This window comes from Stegostoma tigrinum, chromosome 7 (genome assembly GCF_030684315.1).
Source record: "Stegostoma tigrinum isolate sSteTig4 chromosome 7, sSteTig4.hap1, whole genome shotgun sequence".
NCBI lineage: Eukaryota > Metazoa > Chordata > Chondrichthyes > Orectolobiformes > Stegostomatidae > Stegostoma > Stegostoma tigrinum.
In genome coordinates, this window is record NC_081360.1 from 46,155,090 (window position 1) to 46,176,339 (window position 21,250).

At 38.8% G+C, this 21,250-nt stretch overlaps 3 protein-coding genes and 1 long non-coding RNA gene across 13 annotated transcripts in view; 1 reads left to right on the plus strand and 3 right to left on the minus strand.

Moving 5' to 3' along the window:
- Positions 1–5,414: 5,414 nt before the first annotated feature.
- Positions 5,415–7,540, minus strand: LOC125454463 (homeobox protein Hox-A1-like). Of its 2 annotated transcripts, XM_048535272.1 has the most exons (3): positions 7,350–7,540; positions 6,894–7,238; positions 5,415–6,551 (listed from the first exon to the last, which is right to left on the minus strand). In XM_048535272.1, the coding sequence occupies exons 1-3, from the start codon at positions 7,456–7,458 to the stop codon at positions 6,163–6,165; spliced, it is 843 nt and encodes a 280-aa protein (XP_048391229.1). In that variant the 5' UTR covers positions 7,459–7,540; the 3' UTR covers positions 5,415–6,162. The 2 variants fall into 2 exon arrangements, with proteins under 2 accessions (XP_048391229.1, XP_048391228.1); XM_048535271.1 differs by having other exon boundaries at positions 6,894–7,540.
- LOC125454464 (uncharacterized) lies at positions 7,009–14,035 on the plus strand. The gene is made up of 2 exons (XR_007247999.2): positions 7,009–7,787; positions 13,807–14,035. It is a non-coding gene; the product is annotated as an uncharacterized LOC125454464 (long non-coding RNA).
- On the minus strand, positions 12,459–15,830 carry LOC125454462 (homeobox protein Hox-A2-like). Its single transcript, XM_048535270.2, has 2 exons — positions 15,380–15,830; positions 12,459–14,979 (listed from the first exon to the last, which is right to left on the minus strand). Exons 1-2 carry the CDS (start codon positions 15,723–15,725, stop codon positions 14,231–14,233), a joined length of 1,095 nt encoding a protein of 364 aa, XP_048391227.1. The 5' UTR covers positions 15,726–15,830; the 3' UTR covers positions 12,459–14,230.
- A 1,890-nt stretch (positions 15,831–17,720) lies between these two features.
- Positions 17,721–21,250, minus strand: part of hoxd3a (homeobox D3a) — a 37,619-nt gene continuing 34,089 nt past the window's right edge. For all 9 annotated transcript variants that reach the window (XM_059647199.1, XM_048533754.2, XM_048533753.2 and 6 more), the window contains one exon: positions 17,721–19,594. In XM_059647199.1, the coding sequence (XP_059503182.1) occupies positions 18,846–19,594 (749 nt within the window). In that variant the 3' untranslated portion in view covers positions 17,721–18,845. The remainder of the gene's footprint in view (positions 19,595–21,250) is intronic.

Consider the following 21,250-nt stretch of genomic DNA (forward strand, 5'->3'; position numbering starts at 1 on the left):
AAATCAAAATAATTTGTATACCTCAAATGGGAATCGAGTAACTACAAGTAATTGTTTCATGTCTATCAGTTTGGAATTGAATTGTATTATGATTATTCAAACAAGCAAACGTTCGCCATTACTTGCACAGAAAGGAGTCAAGGAAGCTGATTTAAATCTGTTTATAAAATGCCAAATAGATCGGATATTGTTCACTCCCTTTACTCAAAAAAAATTCTGTTCTCGACACTAAACTATCATTTCGCTCATGATTGTTCCCGGAATCATTTTACAGATTTAACTGTGCACTCGGGCATTTTGGCGGAAATCATAACAGGCCAGGGATTAGACGAAGGGCAGTGTCTCTTGTAGTATTATGATCGAATTTCACAATGGTTCCTTTAGGTTGGATCACGTAAGGAATTCCCATTATTCCATTACGTTTAAAATCTGCAAAGATCACGCAGAAGCTTTGTAACCTTATGAGTTCCTGTTAAATAAAGGTTTGGGATTTTGTATCATATACAAGGCATACAGTGATTTTCTGACGACTTTGTAAAGCGTATTGATCAAGAGGTTTGTGTCGCCAAGCCACTGGCATATCGAAGTTTAAAGCATTCGACTCTGCAAAAGGAGAATGGGAATGTGAATGGGAATGCTATTTTGTGTTTAACAGTCAGTTCACTGATTGCTGGGAGCAACATACTTAAGATGCACTCATTGATGCAGGCCACATTTAGATTAATCTATACTGATTGCAATGTACTTGATTCAAAATATTGCTTTATAAAATCCAAGCACTTCCGGTAGAAAGTGTTTGTGCTGAATATACCTACTTTGCCAAGCATTACTTACTAACTTCCGCAAGTTTAGAAAAGTGATCAGTGTTTCTACTCTGTGTTATTTGTTCTAGGTTCTTCAGATTTATCGGATTTAATTAATTATTAAATATGCTGATTTGACACAATGACTCATTTAGTCTATCAAACCAGAGTTAACAGATTCTGCTCAGTAAGGACTGTGTTTGTTCGTACACGCCTTTAGGTTGAACTACTTTGAATTTTAATGCGAGATGTTCATTTTTACTGTACCATTTCTGGTCATACCGCATCTTAACTAGCCCCAGCAACAGCAGATACTGCAAGTAACTCTTGCTACAACGGAACCAGCGGATAACAAATGAAGCTTGTCGCAGTCCTGACAGATTAACTAGTCATTTTCTTAGCGGTTAGTGTCTGGACAACGAATCTAAAATTTAATAGCCGACGACCAGAAGGAATGGCGATAGATTTTTTTTAGTAACCATTTGCAGAGCGAGCAAAGTGCGCTTCTAACCCAATTCTCGACGCAAAATATACACCATGTCAAGGGATGATTCTTGCAAGTCCCATGGATACGAACGCATGTTTCAAAGGGCGAAATGGAGTGACTTGACGAAACACATGGACGAAAATGGTTTCATAAGGAACAGCGTTAATGTGACAATGTGCAGTAGCGGATTTCTGATTTTTCTGATCAAGTATAGATTGAGGACACGTTCTGCTTGCAGAATCTCTTTCATAAACCTAACTGGCTAAAGTCTGGCACAACTTCATTTGAAATTAATTGATATCGAGTTAATTGGTGAAAGTTCACTTCTAGCTACTTATTGGTTGACATTTTTTACTTGAAGAAGCGATGCCAAAGACGGAGCAGCTAGTCTAAAGCAAACTGTTAAATTAACTGAAATGGTCTGGAAACATTGAAATTGGACAATTGTCAATCTAGTCATTGTAAAACCAATAAATGCACGAACCACAACATGTTGATGGTGTCAACAGTTCCGTTGTCAGTTCTATTATAAACACAAGGTGACTACTGTGTTGAAAAGGGGAATGATCGGTGATAATAAGCGTCGTATCAAGAGCAGTTCTCTTTGCATCTTTTACGTTGTATAACTGTGAACTAACACCGTGCTAGGCACTGCGATTCGATACATTTGTATGATGTAAAACAAGATGATGAAATGCTTTCATTCTGTCTTGTCATCAACTGTAGCCTACAGACTGGTGTGATAGGTAACGCGGAATTGGTGGGATTGGAATTTCTCAGTTTGCTATCAGGATTGAAAGCGTACACGTCAGTTTTTAACCTATTTAATTATATAATTTCTCGAACACTTACTAGTTTATCATTTGATTTTGTGTCAAGAAGTTGAATTTCCGGTTTTCTGAATTTACTTAATGTGAATGTACGTGGAAGTGCTCGCTTGGGAGCACGATGCAATAACGAATTATTCAAAGAGTGCCTTAATCCGGTGACAGCTACAATGTAAATAAATAACAAAATAAACAGAGACAAACGTTACTCGTCAACATTCAGCATGTGGATAAGCCGCGTGTTAAATCAGGAGAGGGCCAATGAAACGCTACCACTCTGCATCATAACGGCCTATTCGAACAAGCTGGAAGCACTCGAAAGGCCCAGCTGATGGTGATATTCGTTAGAGATTTCTCCGGTAAACTGGCGCATTTTAAACAAAACGGAGAATTCTGCCATCGAATGATTTTACGAATGCTTTTACAGTCTGGAGGGTAGAACTTCATTTTCCGCAGCATGCTTTCTATGCAACACCGGGTAAAAATGTCACTGAAGTCAAACAAAAAGGATATGTTTCCTGCTTCAACACATATCATACACGTATATATTTTTATTATTCCATAAAGAAAACGTAGAAGTTGATCTATCAACCAACTTAGTTAATTTTTAAATATGTATGCTTTAAAAATGTTATAAAGAACAAATAAAACTATATAACGGGTATCAGCCAATGCCCGTAAGTGGCGCCTCCTTATTATTTGCCATGAACAGCGTAGGTTTTGTGGCATATTAATTGTTCGTCAATCATAAAGAAACATTAAGTATTCATGCATGCAGTGCTACAATGAACTTTGAACTTTAATACCATCTGAACACAAGATGTGTGTATTGCCTTAGTTTATTACTTCAAACAGTTAAAGCCAATTGTTGTGAAAAACTCATACGGTTATTTCATGCTTGATATTGAAACATTTTTGCTAATATGTTGATCTCAATAGAAATGGCAGGACACGAAGCATCGATCTAATCGTTTTGGTTTCTCTCATGAACTTTCAGTGAACCTGGTGCTGGGGGGTGGGATCGGTGGGATGCCTGCCATGGCTCACCCTTCCACAACCCCTTTCAGGCAGAGTAAATATTGAATAGTCCTTCCGCTCAGGGCAGAAGTAAAACTGGATATCAAACAAGTGCAAACGACTATTGTGACCCTTACAAAACAGTCACAGTTACGAACAGTTTTTGTATTGTGATAATAAAATCCCTGGCATCCCCCCACGTCTTTAGGGGCTTTGGGGAATAATCACTACTGGGATCAGAGGTATGATAACATAAAAGCGAACAATAGGCGCCTAACAGCAAGGGACAAGACAAAAGACCTGCAAGTTTATAACATGCAATCGCACCAGGATGTGCCATTTCCCAAGGCGTAACCTAGCATTACTTATTCATACTCTCGAAAATGTCCAGTTTTTAAACCGGTCTCCTGGCTTGCGTGAAGTATGTGTCACTATCTAAAAACAAAATAAACATCATGTGCAATTAGGTTTTAAATAAAACACTTCTTTCTCTCTCTAGGCACAGTGGAGTACGTTGTCCTCTGCACGCCACCATCAAAGAATCGTGGATTCCATATCAAAGATATCCGAGCTGATTCCCAAGGAGACCATTGTAAATTTTACGACTTCAGCAATTCTTTGAACTACCGCTTCTCGGCGAGTGCTGTGTGTTGTTTTAGTGGAACAGTAATTAACACTAAGTTGTTAGGACCAAATGGCACAAACGTTTGAGAGAAAAATATCGGCATGATCATTTGAGTTGCTCTCCTTTGGTGAGTTCTACAACTTGAAGTTGATCTGAAATATGTGCTGACATTCTGCATTGTGATTCTCCAGTTTGTAGTGATACATAAAAGCAGAAAAGCAAACGTCTAAACCCAAGCGATTATCAAGATTCAAGCGGTTCGTCTTCTATCATTAGTGGTGCCCTTTCCCTGCCTTACAAAAAGAATGCTTTTTTCGTAAAAACAACAAGTAGCCTGAAGATATATATTTTATTTGTATTGTTCGTAACGATGCTATGTAAAGCTCGTTTTTACGCAATATACATATTTTAAAACATGGTTGACTTTTATCGTTTTATTCTGCTGTCTAACTGCAGACCACTTTGAGGAATCCCGAACTCAATACTTTACAAGTATGGTCTTTTGCCATTTCTTTTCACAGCCATTTACTCAATAAATGTTTGCGTGAAATTGTTATATTACTATTGTAAGTAAGAACTAAACAATCAGGGTGATGCGAAGCAAAAGTTCATTTGGCTGATTAAATCGCTGTGCTAAATTCAACATTAGTCAAGTCTTAAATCAGTACATAAATCACCACGTTCAGCTCTCAGTTAGTTTGTAAACTAGAGATATTATTGCAATATTGAAAGTCATCAGAAGGAATGATCGTTCAAAAACAACTGTTATAGTTTTAATATGGGAAGTCATTTTTAACTGGTATTGCAATTTTGACACATTGTATAATCGCGATGTTTATGATTGAACAGCCGTTGGTGTATTTTGGTTGTCTTTATGGAATTATATAGATTCTCATTTGTTTCCTAAAGTCAATTGCAACACCATCACAGTGTGATTCATTACCTTGTCCAAGGCCAATAAGAGGTACTTCATGTTTATGCCCCAAACGTTATGTTTAAGATTTAGCTCGTTAGCTATAGTTGCAAAACAATTCAACACTGAGCACACACCTCTCGAATACGAACATCTTTTGTTCAACTGATTAGGAAGCTGAATGAATGTTTTGCCTCTCGTATCGATCATTTTGTAGAAAGTTGCTGAGTAAAGATGTGTATTCCAAATGGACTCATTATAACTCGTTAATAATGTAAAGGCCCATTCTTCCTGGCTCCGGAGAGGAGACCTGACGCTAAGTATATTCTTCAAACATTATTTTTGATTTAACAGAAGTAACAAAAAATGACAATAAAAGATAAAAATTGAAGTCCCTCATTTCGATTTTAGACAATCAACTGTACATTGATGACAGGAATCATAAAATCATAGAATCGTAAAATTATTGTTGATTGAACTAAAATGATAGAGAATAATCAAGAGTAAACCGAAAACAGGAAGTGTCCTTCTTGCTTGTCTTCTGCACCAGTCTATGAAGCTGACTTTACACTGGTTGAGTCAACCACTTTGGTTCACCTTTGCACTGCACAGATAAATGTGTCCTGATCCACGTTCCAGATCAAAGCAAATATCCTGACCAAACTCCTGAGTCCAATTTCTGTACAGAAAATGCGAGAGATTTCCGAGTGATTCATATATTCTGATATATTTTATTCCAAGCTTTTACACATTCCTACCATTGGACATTGTATCGTACAATCAAAATTACTGAAACTGGCCAACATTTAAGAGATTAAATTAAAAAAATTAAATTAGATCATTATACAGCTGAATACAACATAACCAGTCTTTAATACACAATGGTAAGTAACACGGAGGTAGAGTAGCTAAGTAACATATTTACCAGTGAAAGAATGCTACATAGGCACAGTGTTACATTGCAGCAAACGCAACCTTTCAACCTGAGGCATAATTGTGCAAACTCCTCTCATTGAGGAGCTATGTCGAACATGCTACATTACATTCGTCAATGTCATCACACATAAATCAATAAAAAATACAGTCCATGTAAACAATTTCCTTTGCGCAAATAGAAATCTCAGCAAGGCAGCATATGAGGGAAACCTGGTGCATTGTGGGGAACCTTGCTTTTCTTGAGACTTTATAAAGGCTGTGCAAACGTATTAAGAAAAGAAAGTCTTTTCACACTAGTTGAGTGACAGATTGTGTTCCGCCTTTGCACGTAACTGTTAATGCCAATTGTGTTGATACACATTGCATGTCAAAGTGAAAACTTTGGCCAAACCCTTGAGCTTAGTTTAATATTTTTACAGACCTTAATCACCTCAAACCAATATAGACAAACAACCCAGTCTGCATCACCTGCCGGTATTGTAATAGAATAAAGGTGAAAACTTTGGTCAGGTGCTAAACGATTCCAACATTTTCGGCCAAAAGTATGTTGAAAGTTAAGGCCCAATTCCTGAAAGCATTTGCTTCGGTTCAACAAAGTTTAGATTTTCTGATGCACTCTTTGTTGATGGGGAAGGCAGGGGAGAGATGGTGTCCGATTTATCCGAACTTTCTGTAGAAGGTGAATTCTGAGAAGAGTTCACAGTAGCCAAATTGGCAAGAAAGCCTTCTCTCTCCCTTTTCTTTTGTTTCATCCTCCTGTTCTGGAACCAGATCTTCACCTGGGTTTCACTAAGTTGTAGTACATTCGCGATTTCCACCCGTCTGGCTCGTGTCAAGTATTTATTAAAATGAAATTCCTTCTCCAGTTCGGTCAACTGTTTGGTGGTAAAGTTTGTACGGGCGGTGCTGGGTGAGCTGGTGATCCCATAGTCAGTTGCTTTAGCTACAAAAAGGCACACAATAGTTAGGCTCTATCTTCTGTTGGGAGAGCACAGAGAAGTTGGTTAGCTTATTCTCCTCACAGCATTACTCTCACACACACCCTGAAAGTGGCATCGATATTATCCATGTTATTGCCCAAACACATTTAATAGGGATCATAAAATTGAGAATGGAAAGACATTAGGTGAAATTATTTAAACAGTAGTTTACACTTGCAGGTCACTTATTAACATTGCGAGTTTCTGTCTATGAAAGGATTAATACAAAATTGCTGTTTGGAGAACTTTAGAAGGCGTATAGATTTCGTTTGCACCTTCAGTTCTAGGTTTGCAAGATTACTGACCTGCTTTTGGAGGATTTCGCTTCACTTTCATCCATTCAAAGGTATTTGCTGCAGCGATCCTCCGCCCTGTGGAAGATTCCGACCTTTGGTAGCTGCTCTGAGACGTCGATAGACTCTGATCACGTACAGGGTAAGAGTTTTGGAATTCCTTGCCATAGGTTTGATGTTTTTCCTGCTCAACAAAGACATTGTTGTATTCGTGTTGGCGCGCAGTGAGCGGAAAAGACGCGCTTCCTGAGTAAACAGAGGTGATGTATGGGAGCATTTCCCCAGTGTCATCCTGATCCTGGTTAACGGCACAAGGAAAGTCATAGGCGACGTTACTCTGAGATAAGAAGTGAATATCTGCAGATGGAAAGGAGTCATAGGAAAGTTCGAGAGTAGCAGGCATCGATGGATGAGGGTGATGTTGGGTGGGAGATGGATCGTCTACTGACTCAGTTGAAACATACCGACCTTGTCCGGAGCACTGCTGCAGGGAGACTGCTGGAGAATTACTGTGGCAGAACTTCGGAGAAAACGTCAGAATGTCTGAACTGGGAATGTATTCTAAGTAAGAGTTCATTCTTCCAATGATGTGCTACAGCAGAATTAGATGCTTAGCTCTAGCTGATTGCTGTCTATCCCTGATCACCATAGCAGATCTTTCACTTCCTCCGCAAAGGAAGTAAATATTCCTAATATAGAGCAAGACAAGCACGTGGTTCCAGCCACCCAATCAGAGCGGCCGTCACCGGAGCGATGCCATGGCGTCCGTAGTTCCTTGCTGATCCACCGAGAGGAGTGGACTCTTCAATGCTCACCTTCCATTGAGATCACATCATCAGCACAGACCGCAGAGGCGTTCACTAGCCTTACTTTTTCAGCGGACGATCTCCCATAGCCGGTCCTAAGGTAAGACACTCGTTTGTGTGGGCGAAGTGTAACCGCTGCAGAATAATGATAGGCTTCAGTTGCGTGATCGTGGCGTTTACAGTGAAGCACGCCGTCTTCTGTCAATAGACTTCGCTAGTTTACGTTACAGCGATCACTAAAGCAGGGTACAATTGTGACAGGGGATTGCATGTCCTTGGCTCCAAGGAATTAACCACTATAGTTACAGCACCGGGAAAACAAGAACGAAAAGTCTATGAAAATAGTAAAGCAAATGAGTGTTTCAATGGTTTCTGAAGTTGAGTTTATGGTATTGCACTGCCTCTGTCCCTTGGTGTACAGTTTAGAATGCACCGCCAGCAAACGGCCTTGTTTCTTTTGTTAGGTGCTATTTTCTCTCTAAAATCATAGTAACTGACATAATAATCAGGTCCTTGAAGAACACAGTTACATTAAATGACGTTTATGATATCGGTAAAAGTTCGAAGTGTTGAATAGAGATCTGAAGTACAATTGTCTAACTCGCGTACTCGTGGCTTTACAAATCCTAGCATAGGCCCATTGAACGCTGTTTAAACAACTAGACAACGCAGACTACAGAACTTCCTTCATTAACGATCAGCAAGCTGTCAATTGTCGTTAATAACACTGAACATTGTAAAATACTATAAATATATTTACATCAGGAATCAATATTTTTAAGAAAAAGGACTGACACAAAAGGTAAGACGTGTTAATGATTGAATTGTTTATTTCACCGCCCAGTGTTAGATGTCGCCCATTCTGGATTGTCATTTGTCCTACTATATACATCCTTATGGACATACTGCAGAATAAAGTTAAATCGTGTAATCATATGAACTGCAACATGTCACTTTCATTAGGGCCAAAATGCAATGCCCGATAAATGAGGTCCCGATCTGAACAATTGCAAGTGTTCCGGGAAATCTACAAATAAACCTAAATATTTAAGTTGTTTGGCTAATGTGTTCCTGAATATTTTCCTGTATATTTCCGCGATAGCATTTGACTCATTCATTTACGTATCAGAACACTCACTAACGAAGCTCTAACTCAAGTGTCAGTTGATGTGAGTGCATTTAGCACATGATGACTTGCTCTGTTTAATCGCCAGGGGCAGTGTGCAGTCTAATTCATATCAACAGCTTGTTAGGTGCCGTGTCATTAACTCATTCATTTGGTAAAACATAGAATTAGAGTTGTTTGAAAAAAAGTTTCTTCACTCAGAGAAAGGACTGGAAATGTGTGTATATATATATTCGGTATTTCACATTCGGAACGTAAAACCCATCTCCCTACACCATAACAGGTCTGTTTTGTCCATCTTTTTGATTAACACTATCTATCTGTCCGTGTATCTACAATTGAACACTTGTCCTTCTGCTTTATTTTAAGTGAGTATCAATTTGAGATTGCACTCTGCTTTCCTCGCAATTAAATCTTAGAGAGAGTTTGAAAAATTACGTTCCAGTTGCTTTTCTGTTGCTCGAGTTGTTCCGGTGCATCTTATCAAAACCTGTCTCGTTCATTTTGCGATCAGCAGTTTTAATCTGATCTTGAAAAGCTGTGTTATGTATAATTCAGGGGGAAGTGAGTTTAAAGGCTTTGAAAGCATACAGTTGCCATGGGATTTGCAAATGACCAAATTCCTGCATAGACCATTCCCAGCATATGCATCGTGCATTCTCATTGACTTCATTTGTCTTATTTTGTTCACATAACTTTGCAGTTTTTACTTTAAAAGATATGTGCAGGATTATAAATTTTATTTTTTTTCGAATAACGTGTTAAAAGCAATATATTTTAAAAACTGGTCATTGCACGAATTATGTTTTTGTTTAATCGCTGTTGACTGATATCGAGCCCTACTTGCTAGATTTCTTAACAGTAGAAATTAGCAGAAAGTATAAAACTTTGTTATAACTATTGGTATGTAATGAATTCCTTCCAAATATGATATTAATTATTAGTGGGCACTTAACTGAGCTACTGCCTGGAATAGTAAAGTCCATGAAATACCTATTCATTTTGCTAGTGTCGCAATCTTAAACAATCCGCCTAGCAGCAGAACATAAAATTACTAAACGAATAAAGAAAACGTCGAGATGATTCTTTCCGTATGCGAACTTACATATTTAACACGTTATAGTTTGTAATCGGAAAATTACAACGCTTTATGAATTCTCGCTGTGTTTGCTTACGTAGAATTTATAAATGCAAAATCAACCCACTTCAGTTTCCAAAACCTCTTCTGAAGTTTCAAGTGCTCCACGTTGAACTAATGAAAGAAGTTGATTAGAAAATTGTTGTCTTTTGACAGTTTTACGCAATACTTCCGTGTCATTTAACTGATTATTTAGTAATTTAATAGTGAATTAAGTTCATCGCACAAAAATGTTTTCGAAAAGAATGGACAGTGTCTCATTCGTATATGTGATAACTTCTGTAAGCACTCGACTATTCTTCGAGGTGCAATCAGCTCTAAAAGTAGATGATCTGGTTTAAATTGTTGGGGAGGGGGTGTATGATTGAAGATGGCCTTGTGTAAAGGTCAAAAGAATATTGCCGACTTGCTTTAGCAGAATGTGTGGAGTCATTGCAGTAGAGTGAGGAACTATTCCCAAATCAGAAGGTATTTATTTCTGCATTTATACAGTACGATACTTTCTTATACTCACATCAGTAAAACGTCATAGATTTACATGTTAGATCATCAAGAATCTGGAGCAAAACTGGACCTGGCTGTGCTAGCAATACCTGGCCTAAGATTCTGCGGCAAATGTCTTACAAATAGACGCTGGGATTAGCCTGTAGTTTCTCAGGGCTATTTAATGCAGCAATTTGTGCACTATCTATATGTGAAGTTTTGCACACTATCCTGCTTGGAACCTGACTTTTCATAAGGTCAGTTTCTATTTTAGCCCTGTAGTATGTTGACCAGGACCTAGGGGACGGTTGGGGGAGGTGAAGCGCGGGTGGTGGTCCTCAGTAATGTTGGTGATGACGATGGCCTTCGATCTCTGCAAGTGACAGGGTCGGACTCAAAATCAAATGTTGAGAAGAGTACCGGGGCTGTTTTGCAATTTTTCAAAACTGGACGCGAATGTCAAGATTGTTTTGAACTGCCTGCCGTTTCTGCATTTGTTTTGGGGTAGGTGATGTTAGCCGTTCTAAATTCGTAAAGAAGGCTGAACCGTTGTCGAGCAACGGCACAGACGTACATTCAAAAAATATAGATATTGCACTGGGCCTACTGTGCAAGCAACTAGATTAGCTCTCCATTAACTGGTCTGTGGATCGACCAGAGTAAAAATGGGGTTGTAAATAAAATATAACGTACAAGGTTTTATACATTAGGGATTCCTATGAAAACACATCTATTAGTGACATGTTTTAAAAGGTTAACGTAGATGACCCAATACCACAAATGCAGTCAGACGTGACAATATTTTAAGCACACATAGCATTCACAGCTGAGCCAAGATTTCTGGTGCCCTTGAAATGTTTTACCCTCTTTAACGAGCAGTAACGAGGGATCGCTGTTAGACTCCAGATTTCTCGAAGGTTAGTCATACAGGAGGTATCGTCTGTGGTGTGATTAGACTGGTGTGTGATTCGCTTTTGCATTTGTCCGCCTTGGCAGCGGTTGTTGGAGGGATCCCAGCTGGCCTTGGCTTGCTTTAAAGAGGGAGGAACTGCTGTCGAGGGAAAAGTGCAGATTTCATGATTGATGAACTCTTAACAATACCCCACTGACAGCTATGCATCCAGACAGAGCTGCAAGTCTTCCAGCAAAACTCCCTGTTTGTTAGTGCGTTGTTTCAAATTCCAAATGAGCTTTCCTTTTTATTTACAAATGTACCTTTGCAGCTATCACTTTTGCAAAATGAACGGAAATATTGGCTGTAAATATATCAGGCAGTTGTTCACATAAACATGAAATGTGATGACTGATCTTGCTACCACGTGATCCTTTACTCAAGTGTTCCTGGAGAGCTGCTGGTTATTACTAGAAACAACAAACACAAAACCCACCCTTCCTTTAGGGCTAAATGTTTCAAATATTTGGAAAACGTGTAATATTTTGGTATTAATAGAAATGCCATGAACGTCATAATTTATGCAGGGTCAAATATTACTTGTTATTATGATTGAATCGGGAAGGCATGACCTCGCTATAATGGCACCATGATACAACACATGAAGTTTCAGAAAGAACTACATGAGCTTATAACTTGATTGACCGGTCTTAGAATGCAGAGGTGAAGCTGCAAGGAGTCCGACTAGTATAAATAGCTGAATAGAAAATCGTTCCTTATTTTTGGTACAGCATTCAAAGCGAGACCTGGATTTTTCTTACACAAATTTAAATCAAAATACTCTGGACGTATAATTCCAATGATACTATCCGAGCGAAAATACGAACTAACATGCATTTAAGGTCTCCGTATAAATAACCGAACCTAATACAAACTTTGGAACTTTAATATTGCGACAGCAAATCTTGAAATACGAAACAACCTCGTGAGGACTCTTCTAGCCTTTAAACATTAAGCGCGCTGTCTTGTCTCCTGTTAACAAAGCAGACACTTAATGTTCGCACTACGCTATTTTCTCTGAAAATAAAGTAGATAAAGCAAGAACTTCAAAAATTAAATATTTATTGGGCATTACAAATATGGAACGTGGGCGTTTTGATGCACATCTTTGTCTGTCACAATCAACAAAAACCTGCTAACACAAATTGCGTAGGTGTGTGAACGATTCAGAGATACTTCTTTCAAAATAGAGTGTTATTCTTTGTTTCCTGATGCTGCAAATAGACTTAAGTAAACGGTTGAAAAGCATACGTATTCCCTTTAATGAAACAGGAAGATAAGTTGCATCTTGCCTTCGCAGTAACTTGTGAATTTCTGGGTTAAATTGTGATGCATTTTATTTCTTTTCTATATGTCATTTATAGGCAATAACATGCTCAACAGATTTCATCGCACCGTGAATTCGATTTCTAAGTGGTTTAAAAATAAAAGAACTTTTAGATCAAATTGCAGCCAATTGTTTAGTAGGATAGATCTGCTGCAACATATTACACTGAACTGTATTCAGTTGCTACAGTTAGTTATTTACTCATTCGGATCTTTCTCCATGATGAAGTACATGCCATCTTGTAAATATAAACTAAATATTACTAAATCTTCCACCAATGTGTGCTTGTTCTTAAATATCCTCCGGCACCTGACAATTTTACCCAGATATCCTATCAAAATGTAGTTGAATTGTTTTGGGTCTTAATTATATTGCACAACTAGTGATAACCTATTGTGAACCTCTAAATAAAATCCAAGGAGAATCAAATAGCAAATATGCTTATTTCAAGCGGCCTTTACTCGAGTTGTTATGTTTTACGATGTGGTTATAATATCAGAGGGCTCGCCAACCTGTCCTTATTCGAACGCCATAAGTATAGATATTTTCTTCCTTACAGTTCTCCGAAATAAAATATCAACGCATTGATCTATTCAGCTCCCAGATTTGACTCGACCGAACAAAATGGCGTCTTTCACGGGTTTATACCACTGCCGAATTACCACATCCATGGTGGACCTGTGATCAGCACCAGTTTCTTCTCATTCTGTAATGACTGAGCTTCTGAATAATGATCAACTTGATTTTTCCGTGTGTGAATAATCAGCCCTGTTGGCCTCCCTTTCGATTTCCATATCAACTAATTAAATATTTCAATTTATTTCAGTGTTTAAATTTAAATAAAATCTATGGTGTAGATTGAGGAATGTAATCTTATTGTTTTTCAAAACTATTTTCTTAAAACATTAAATAGTTACGGGCGTTATTGGGAAATCGTGGAAGATGATCTATAACTTAATAATGCATTTTCCTTAACGACCAATATCTCCATAGAAATAATTATATTTTGACATGAGCAATCGGTTTTATTCAGTTATCACTATTATCACTTATGTTGTTTGGTTGCTGATTATCTTTTTGTTTTATTTTCTAGGAATATTGCTGATTGGAACTTTGGACGAAGGCAATTCAACCATTAAATTGAGAGCAATCAGCAGTGCCCGGATGTTTACTTTTACTTGCATATTTCCACGTTAATTCTTATCCTTACACAAAGCTATCTTATAAAATGTATTGTAAAGACAAACGGACTCCAGTTTTTGAAAAATTGCAGATACTTGAAATATTCACCTTATTTAAAATAAAATACTGAAAATACTTTATTTTTTGCATTTCATGGAATTTCTCAGGACTTGTTACATTGGTTACATAACAGAATGCAGACACGAGTGGGAGATCCTTAAAGTTTAGGATCAGTAGGCATGTGCCATGACTTTCCATTTTAGTAATACAGCTCTTACAAATATCGGTGTTAAAGAATATCAACAGACTTATGTGTGCGTGAAGGGGATGTCGATCTAAAACTGCAATTCTTGAAAATCGTTTGAGTTAAAATTGTCACTTATAACGTCAAACAGGTTGGATGGAACAACTAGTGTGTCCTCGTTTTCCAACAAAGACAGTTGAGGTAATTCTTCTATTAGATCTAAACGTGATTCGATTGTAATTTTGTCTAAATCCTCCAGAGATGGGATGCTGAAACTCTCTGGACTGCTAGGACTCGTTCCAGCCGAGCAGTTTTTCAGCATAGGTAGCAGGGAGTCAGTTTCATCTGAGCTCTGTGGGAAGTAATGACTATGGGTTTCCTCAGTGCAGATCAGAGAAGTGCCAATAACACTGAACAGGTCACTGCTGATATCGCTTAATGTATCTTGATGAGCAGAATCGCTAAGATATGGCTCAGCATTTTTGTCACTCTCTAACGAATGCAAAGTTTTATTTACAGGTGTCTCAGCAAAGCTTCTTGTGGAAAACCCACTCTGATTAACACTGTTAGGAAAATGGCGCTTTGAATCGGCGTTTTGGCTTTGTTTGAATCGAGTTTGTCTTTTGTGTTTCATGCGTCTGTTCTGAAACCAGACTTTGACTTGCCTTTCTGTTAGATCGAGAAGAGCTGCGATTTCTACCCTCCGTGGTCTACAAAGGTAGCGATTATAATGAAATTCCTTTTCCAGCTCCAACAACTGAGTGTTTGTGTAAGTGGTTCGTAGTCTCCTGGAGCTGTCAAAAGGACTCCCGTTGTCCGGCTCATTAAGCTCTTCATTTTCTGTAGTGAGGAGGGGAAAGTTTCGATAAGTTATCACAAATCTTTGCGAATAATCCAGGAACATAAAATGGCCGCCTCCTAGACACAAAAGGCTTCCAGCAGAAAATGGCCCAGTAGGGCAGCAGAAAACAGATACAGATGTCTGGAATTTGCTGATGTGCAGGTCATTGATACTCACAGAATACTAAGAGTTCTGTAGGCTCCAGCAGACACTGTTTACATTTTGAATATAGTTGGAGTTTTTTGGCATTTTTCAGGCCTGACATCTTTCAGTCAACGAATCGTTTATTACTGCTTCAAATATAATCCTTTATATAAAAAAAAACGCTGCTCACCAAACATGACCACCATCCCCGCTCCCCCTCCCCAAAAAAGTAAGGAAACATATGATGGACCTGACCTTCATTAGAAGAACAAGATGAGAATGATCCCGTTGCTTGGACAGTTTTTTTCTTGTGGCTTTTCTTTTCTCTCATCCACGGATATTCCAGAGGTTTGTCTCCTAACGTGGCCCGACCAATGCTTTTTGAAGTGTGCGTTTTCTCATTTTGTTTTGTGTTACCATGGTCCAAGCTTCTGAAGCTCTGCTCAAAAGGAGGAGGAATCAGTGTCGAATGTGAAAGCGTCGAGTTCTTGATTGATGAACTTTGAAATGTCTCGCCAACAGGAGGAAAGGATGTCAGACACTCGGCAAGCGATGGTTCACTATTGATAAAACCAACCTCTCTCTCAAACCCGTTGTTCATTTCTGCCCGGGCAGAATCGGTAGAAAATTGCTTATTTGATAGTTTCTTTGAAAATGTATATTTATAAAATGTACTGATTACAAACGCTGAGGGACCGTGCTATTATTAAACTATGTCTATTGAATACACAGACACGATGTTGAGATGAGGCTGATTTTATCGTCACATGATCGCCTTAACCAATGACAGGGGTGGAAAATAGCACTGGCTTTCTGAATGATTCTGAAATAAAATATATAAAGGTGTAGGCAGCATTTCCCTGCGGTCTCCAGGCCATGTTTATACTGTAAAGTAATGCAAAGTCATTTCTAGAAGATAGCAAGTGTACTGTACTGTTACAAAACATTCTGCATCACTTGGTGGGTGGTTTTAGTCCTGAGAAGAAAAGAACACTCAATTCTAGATTTCTGCCTACATATGTGTAGCGTGGAGTAATAAACGACAAATCAATTAATCTTTGGAAATGTGACAATCATCGCAAGGCTCTACGGTGTGGAAGAATGAATACAAGCTGTGGCCTGAACAGCACCCTGGACAGTAGGAGCTGGCAGTGAGGCCCAGTGCCAAGTAGAACAGGATCACTTTCAGACAGTCCCTGGATTTTAACATGCATATAAACAGATAATGTAAACTTTTTGCAACTCCACCCCTCCCCGTTTTTGGGCTATTTGAAATGGTTTGGAATGTTTTTTTTGCACTCTGAACAAGTAGCATCGCCCTTTCTCCGTCTGGATCAGCCGATCCTGTTTACAAATGGCTCCCTGTTTAAATGTTATTTGTTAATTTCATAAACACCCACAAGCCAATGATTTAAACATTTTCGAAGTAACATCTCGCGGATTCTCCCCGAGCACAGCTGCAGTGATTTATGAACTTCCCGCATTTAAGAGCAACGACAGTGAGTTATTTGGCGTTTAAAACTTAAAAGCTGCTCTTTCTGTAATCTGCTATGGGCAAATTAGTAAGCATAGTATTTGCTATTTTTGCTGTGCTCACATGTACGAAATGCTTGGGATTAGCAAACATTAAACCCCAGTTAAAATGCATCATTATATTTCTTTTTTGTAATACTACTCAGCTGGTCTCCGGCTTACATAAAATTGTTTTATAAGAATGTCCTTTTTCTCCCGTTGGATTGGAAAGTCAACATTTTACATTCCTTGGCGAGTGGGTGATGTACTGACAAAACAACGTTCTGAAGCGTTTTTCGGCGTTGGCGTTCGTGATAGGCATGTTTAAAGTAACAATAACCAAAAGAGCGGGGTGCGGTGTCTTTGAACAATTCTACATTCATTTTTATCACTAGCTTATGGTCAAGGATTTTAAGTAAATCAGGAGTTTACACTGAAGAGAACTTGTAACTGCTACGCTGACTTCAAGCTCTAAAGTCGTAAACAAAAGCTTAGACCTTGTCTTCGTCAAGCTGTTGAAGTTTTCAGATGTTGTCAAGCCCACTTCATCCTTATTTCAAATAATGACATTATTTTCGACGGCTGAGAGATATCTTTGTTGCCAGAAGGCTTTGAGCGCCCCTGCTTTATTTGTCAAACAAAATGGCGCCGCATGTGTCGGGGCTGCGGGCTGCTGCTGTGGAGAGAGTCAGCAGATAATGCCTGGGACTAAGCTCCCTGTCGCAGGCACCTGACACCGGGGCACTTCGGAACACAGTTTTCTACATAATAATGTCGACGTCTTCATAAGATAACGGTAACGGATTGGGGCTTATTTTTGGATTTATTCCTGTATTATCAGATAACTTCTGCGGCATTATTCACTCGTTATTTTTATTTGGATTGATTGTTTTTCGAGTTTTTTGGAAACAAAAGACGTTAACTTTTTCCTCAAATATATTTCAATGGAAAATTACATTCCACCGAAAGGTAAATTAGAAAAATAAACAAACGAAATAATGATTGACAAGATTAGTCAAGGTAACCAAAATGTTCATGCTTGTATCTTATTTTGCACGGTTTTATTTACCTCTTGCTAGTTGACTACATTTCATCTCGATTTAACTTCTACAATTCCTCCTGCTTTGTTCCTTCTCATTATTTTGTACGCTTGATTCTACATTTGATATCTTATGATACAATGGTGAGCACAATACAAAAGCGTCGCAAACGTTTTTCATATTATTTCAACATATGTTTGGAAAATGTAATATATCGTTTTGCATATATATATATTTAACCAGACTACAGCTCTGCCGAACATCATAGTCATTGGCTGGAGTCAGCTTGTCTTGGATTAATGAGAAGTGAGGAGACAAGATGGCGAAGCATACAGCTGGAATGGTGCATACGTATTTATAAATAAAGGATCCAGGTTTAGTCAAAGAACACATTTTTATTCTAAATATCTTTTGGAATAGTACCAGACAATTGAAATAAAGTATTCTTATAGAAATGTGTCGTCTATTGTGTAGTGCCACATATTTTCTGATTTACTACAATCGTAACTTACAATTTGCTTTCAGAGATAACCCTTATATAATCTAAAAACACCAGCCACTGATACAACTGCTCAAAAAACTATCCTCTCATCTAGTTTCAACCCAGGTTTACTAAAGGGGAGAAATATGATTGTAACAGACATGGATCAAACAGGTCAAAGTCAGATTGTATAAGATCTATAAATCTCACATAAATACATTAAGACGAGGATAAATAAGTAATAGAAAAATCTTTTCTTTTCGACTTAAAATAATAAATACATATCATTGATGTTCAATTCAGTTCGTTCATTACTGAGAAGTCCAGAGCTGAAGTTTTGGGTAGTTACACCAATTACGGTCAAAATCCACCAAAGTGGAGGTTAGAATTACCAGTCTTTTAAATTCCACATTAAGAAGGGTTGTTGAAGAGTATCTTCATTATGTCTTACCTTCAAAAGCACCTATTTCAAGCAATTCTTCCCCTGTTTGCATTCTGCATTACGCTAGGATCTTAACGGAAGGCATGGTCGACGCGTAGACCCTTGAATGAATACAGGAAAGCAATGTAACAGGTAGAAAGTGAATGGTGGACGAATACTGTGGCAGTCTTGTAGCAGGAGAATATTTGATACAAATGAGGTAATAAAAAAGCGAAGTGACATCACTTGGCAAAACGTGCTAGCCCATTACAGATGTGTTAGTTTGGGCGCTTCTTGAATTCTTCCCTGAGATGTGTGATGAGGAGTCAGGTCTGTATATGTAGGATGGGGATCACAAGGTCCATGATGGTGATTGCCCGGTATTTGAGCGGCGCAGCTATAGTCCACAGTAGCTGATGAAGGATGCGGAAGATGACTAAGGTTGAACATGGGACCAGAAGCTGGCATTGAATCAACGAAGTTCCCTCCAACGTACACAGGGCTGCCCTGCAAGTTATGATTGGTAAAACTACCACTGCCCTGCAGAGTGTGATGATCATACTCTGTGCCTGGGTACCTTTTTTGCTGGGGTAGACAGCTACTGTGCGGTGCAGTGTACGCAGCTAAACCATACATGTTTTGTTGGGATTTGGTAAATGATGTGGGCGAAGGAGCTTCGTAACTCAGACTGTTGACAGTAGGGAGCTGGCTTGAGAATCCAATGTTATTTTGCGCATTCAAAAGAGGACTTCTCTCTGGAGACTGTCCAACAGGCGAATGCATGATCCCTTTGGACTTTTGGTCTTTTTTGTATTTCATTCTTCTGTTCTGAAACCAGATTTTAATCTGGCGTTCAGTAAGGTTTAATAAGTTTGCCATTTCAACTCGCCGAGGACGGCACAGATAACGATTAAAATGAAATTCCTTTTCCAGTTCCACGAGTTGTGCGCTGGTGTAGGCAGTACGGACTCTCTTGGAGGATGGACCTGGTGGGCTTTTATCCTCACAGTTGTCACCTACAAAATGAAAACAGTATGTTGGTTCCGATAAATAAACCTGTAAACAAGCACGCCCAGCCTAGAAACCCCGCTGTGTTGTTATCCTTAATCTGAACTAGCAAAATAAATAAATTTTGCCTCTCCCGGGCTGTTTGGATAGAAAGACAAACGTGACAATCTGAGCACCATGTCGATGGCAAAGGTGTGCTACAACTTGCAATAACATTCGAGCAGGTGTTTGAAGCCACTTCTAAATTACGTCATTCGCAAGTAGTTTTTGCGCCGTTCTAGTGCTCTTTCCTAATCCATGAGGTGTCTATTTATCGATTGCTTCTTCGGAGTTTCCAGCAAAAGTTTTACTAACATAATAAAACAGGCACTTCACCCAAAACTGTATCAGAGATAATGGGAACCGCAGATGCTGGAGAATCCGAGATAACAAAGTGTGGAACTGGATGAACACAGCAGGCCAAGCAGCATCTCAGGAGCACAAAAGTTTCGGGCCTAGACCCTTCCGAAACGTCAGCTTTTGTGCTCCTAAGATGCTGTTTGGCCTGCTGTGTTCATCCAGTTCCACACTTTTGTTATCTCCTACTTCACCCAAAACTATTTGATGTGAAAATTGACTATAAAGGTTAATAAAATCATGAAGCCATGAATAGGGTGAATAGTCAAGGTATTTTTTTTCCAGGGTAGGGGAGACCAAAACTGGGCGGCATAAGTTTAAGGTAAGAGGGGAAAGATTTTAAAGGGACCGAAGGGTCAACTTTTCACGCATAGGGTGGTGCGTGTATCGAACGAGCTACCAGGGGAGGTGGTGGAGGTGGGTGCAATTATAGCAATTGAAAGGCGTCCGTTGGCTACACGATCAGGAAAGGTACAGAGGGATATGCGCCAAATGCTAGCAAATGATTCTGATGAAGGGCCCCGACCCGAAACGTCGACTTTCCCGTTCCTCTGATGCTGCCGAACCTGCGGTTCCTCCAGCTCCACACTATGTTGATTCTGAACCTAGCATCTGCAGTTCTTGCTAACTCTGGCAAATGGGACTAGTTCCGTTTAGGATATCTATCGGCGAGGACGAGTTGGAACAAAGGGCCTGTTCCCGCGCTGAATGACTCTATGACTTTATGACTCCTCAGAATGATAACCTAAAATTTTGCAGTGCAACAAATCGTTCATTGTTAGGGTTCCCTATTCTAAAACTGGGGTTGACAAACAAATTTACCTCAAAAAAAGTATTCCCCAGTGAGGAAAATTTGCAATTGTCACGCAGTTTGATGTTAAACAAGGATATTTCGACACAATCCAATAATGTAGTACAATGACTAACCGACTCGACATGTATTTTATTTCGGTATAGAAGTTGAACTATTTTAAATTATTCCCATAGAAATTGGAGTTGTGCAGATTGGTGGTGCCCACCAGAACACATCTGAAAGATTAAAGATTTCTATTCTGCTATACTTGTAGGTCTTAAGTGCACAAAATTTTCTACTTGCAGGAAATGTAAATGAATGAAAGAATAAACTGAGATCAAAACAAACAAATTGAATTATATGTAAATTAAATGCCAACAAAGTTTTGAAAGAACTCTATTTTCTTAGATTCTGCTCTGTTGATAGAAATCCAGTGTGAAAAAGTAACGTTGTTTGGGTTAAGTGCAAGAATTAT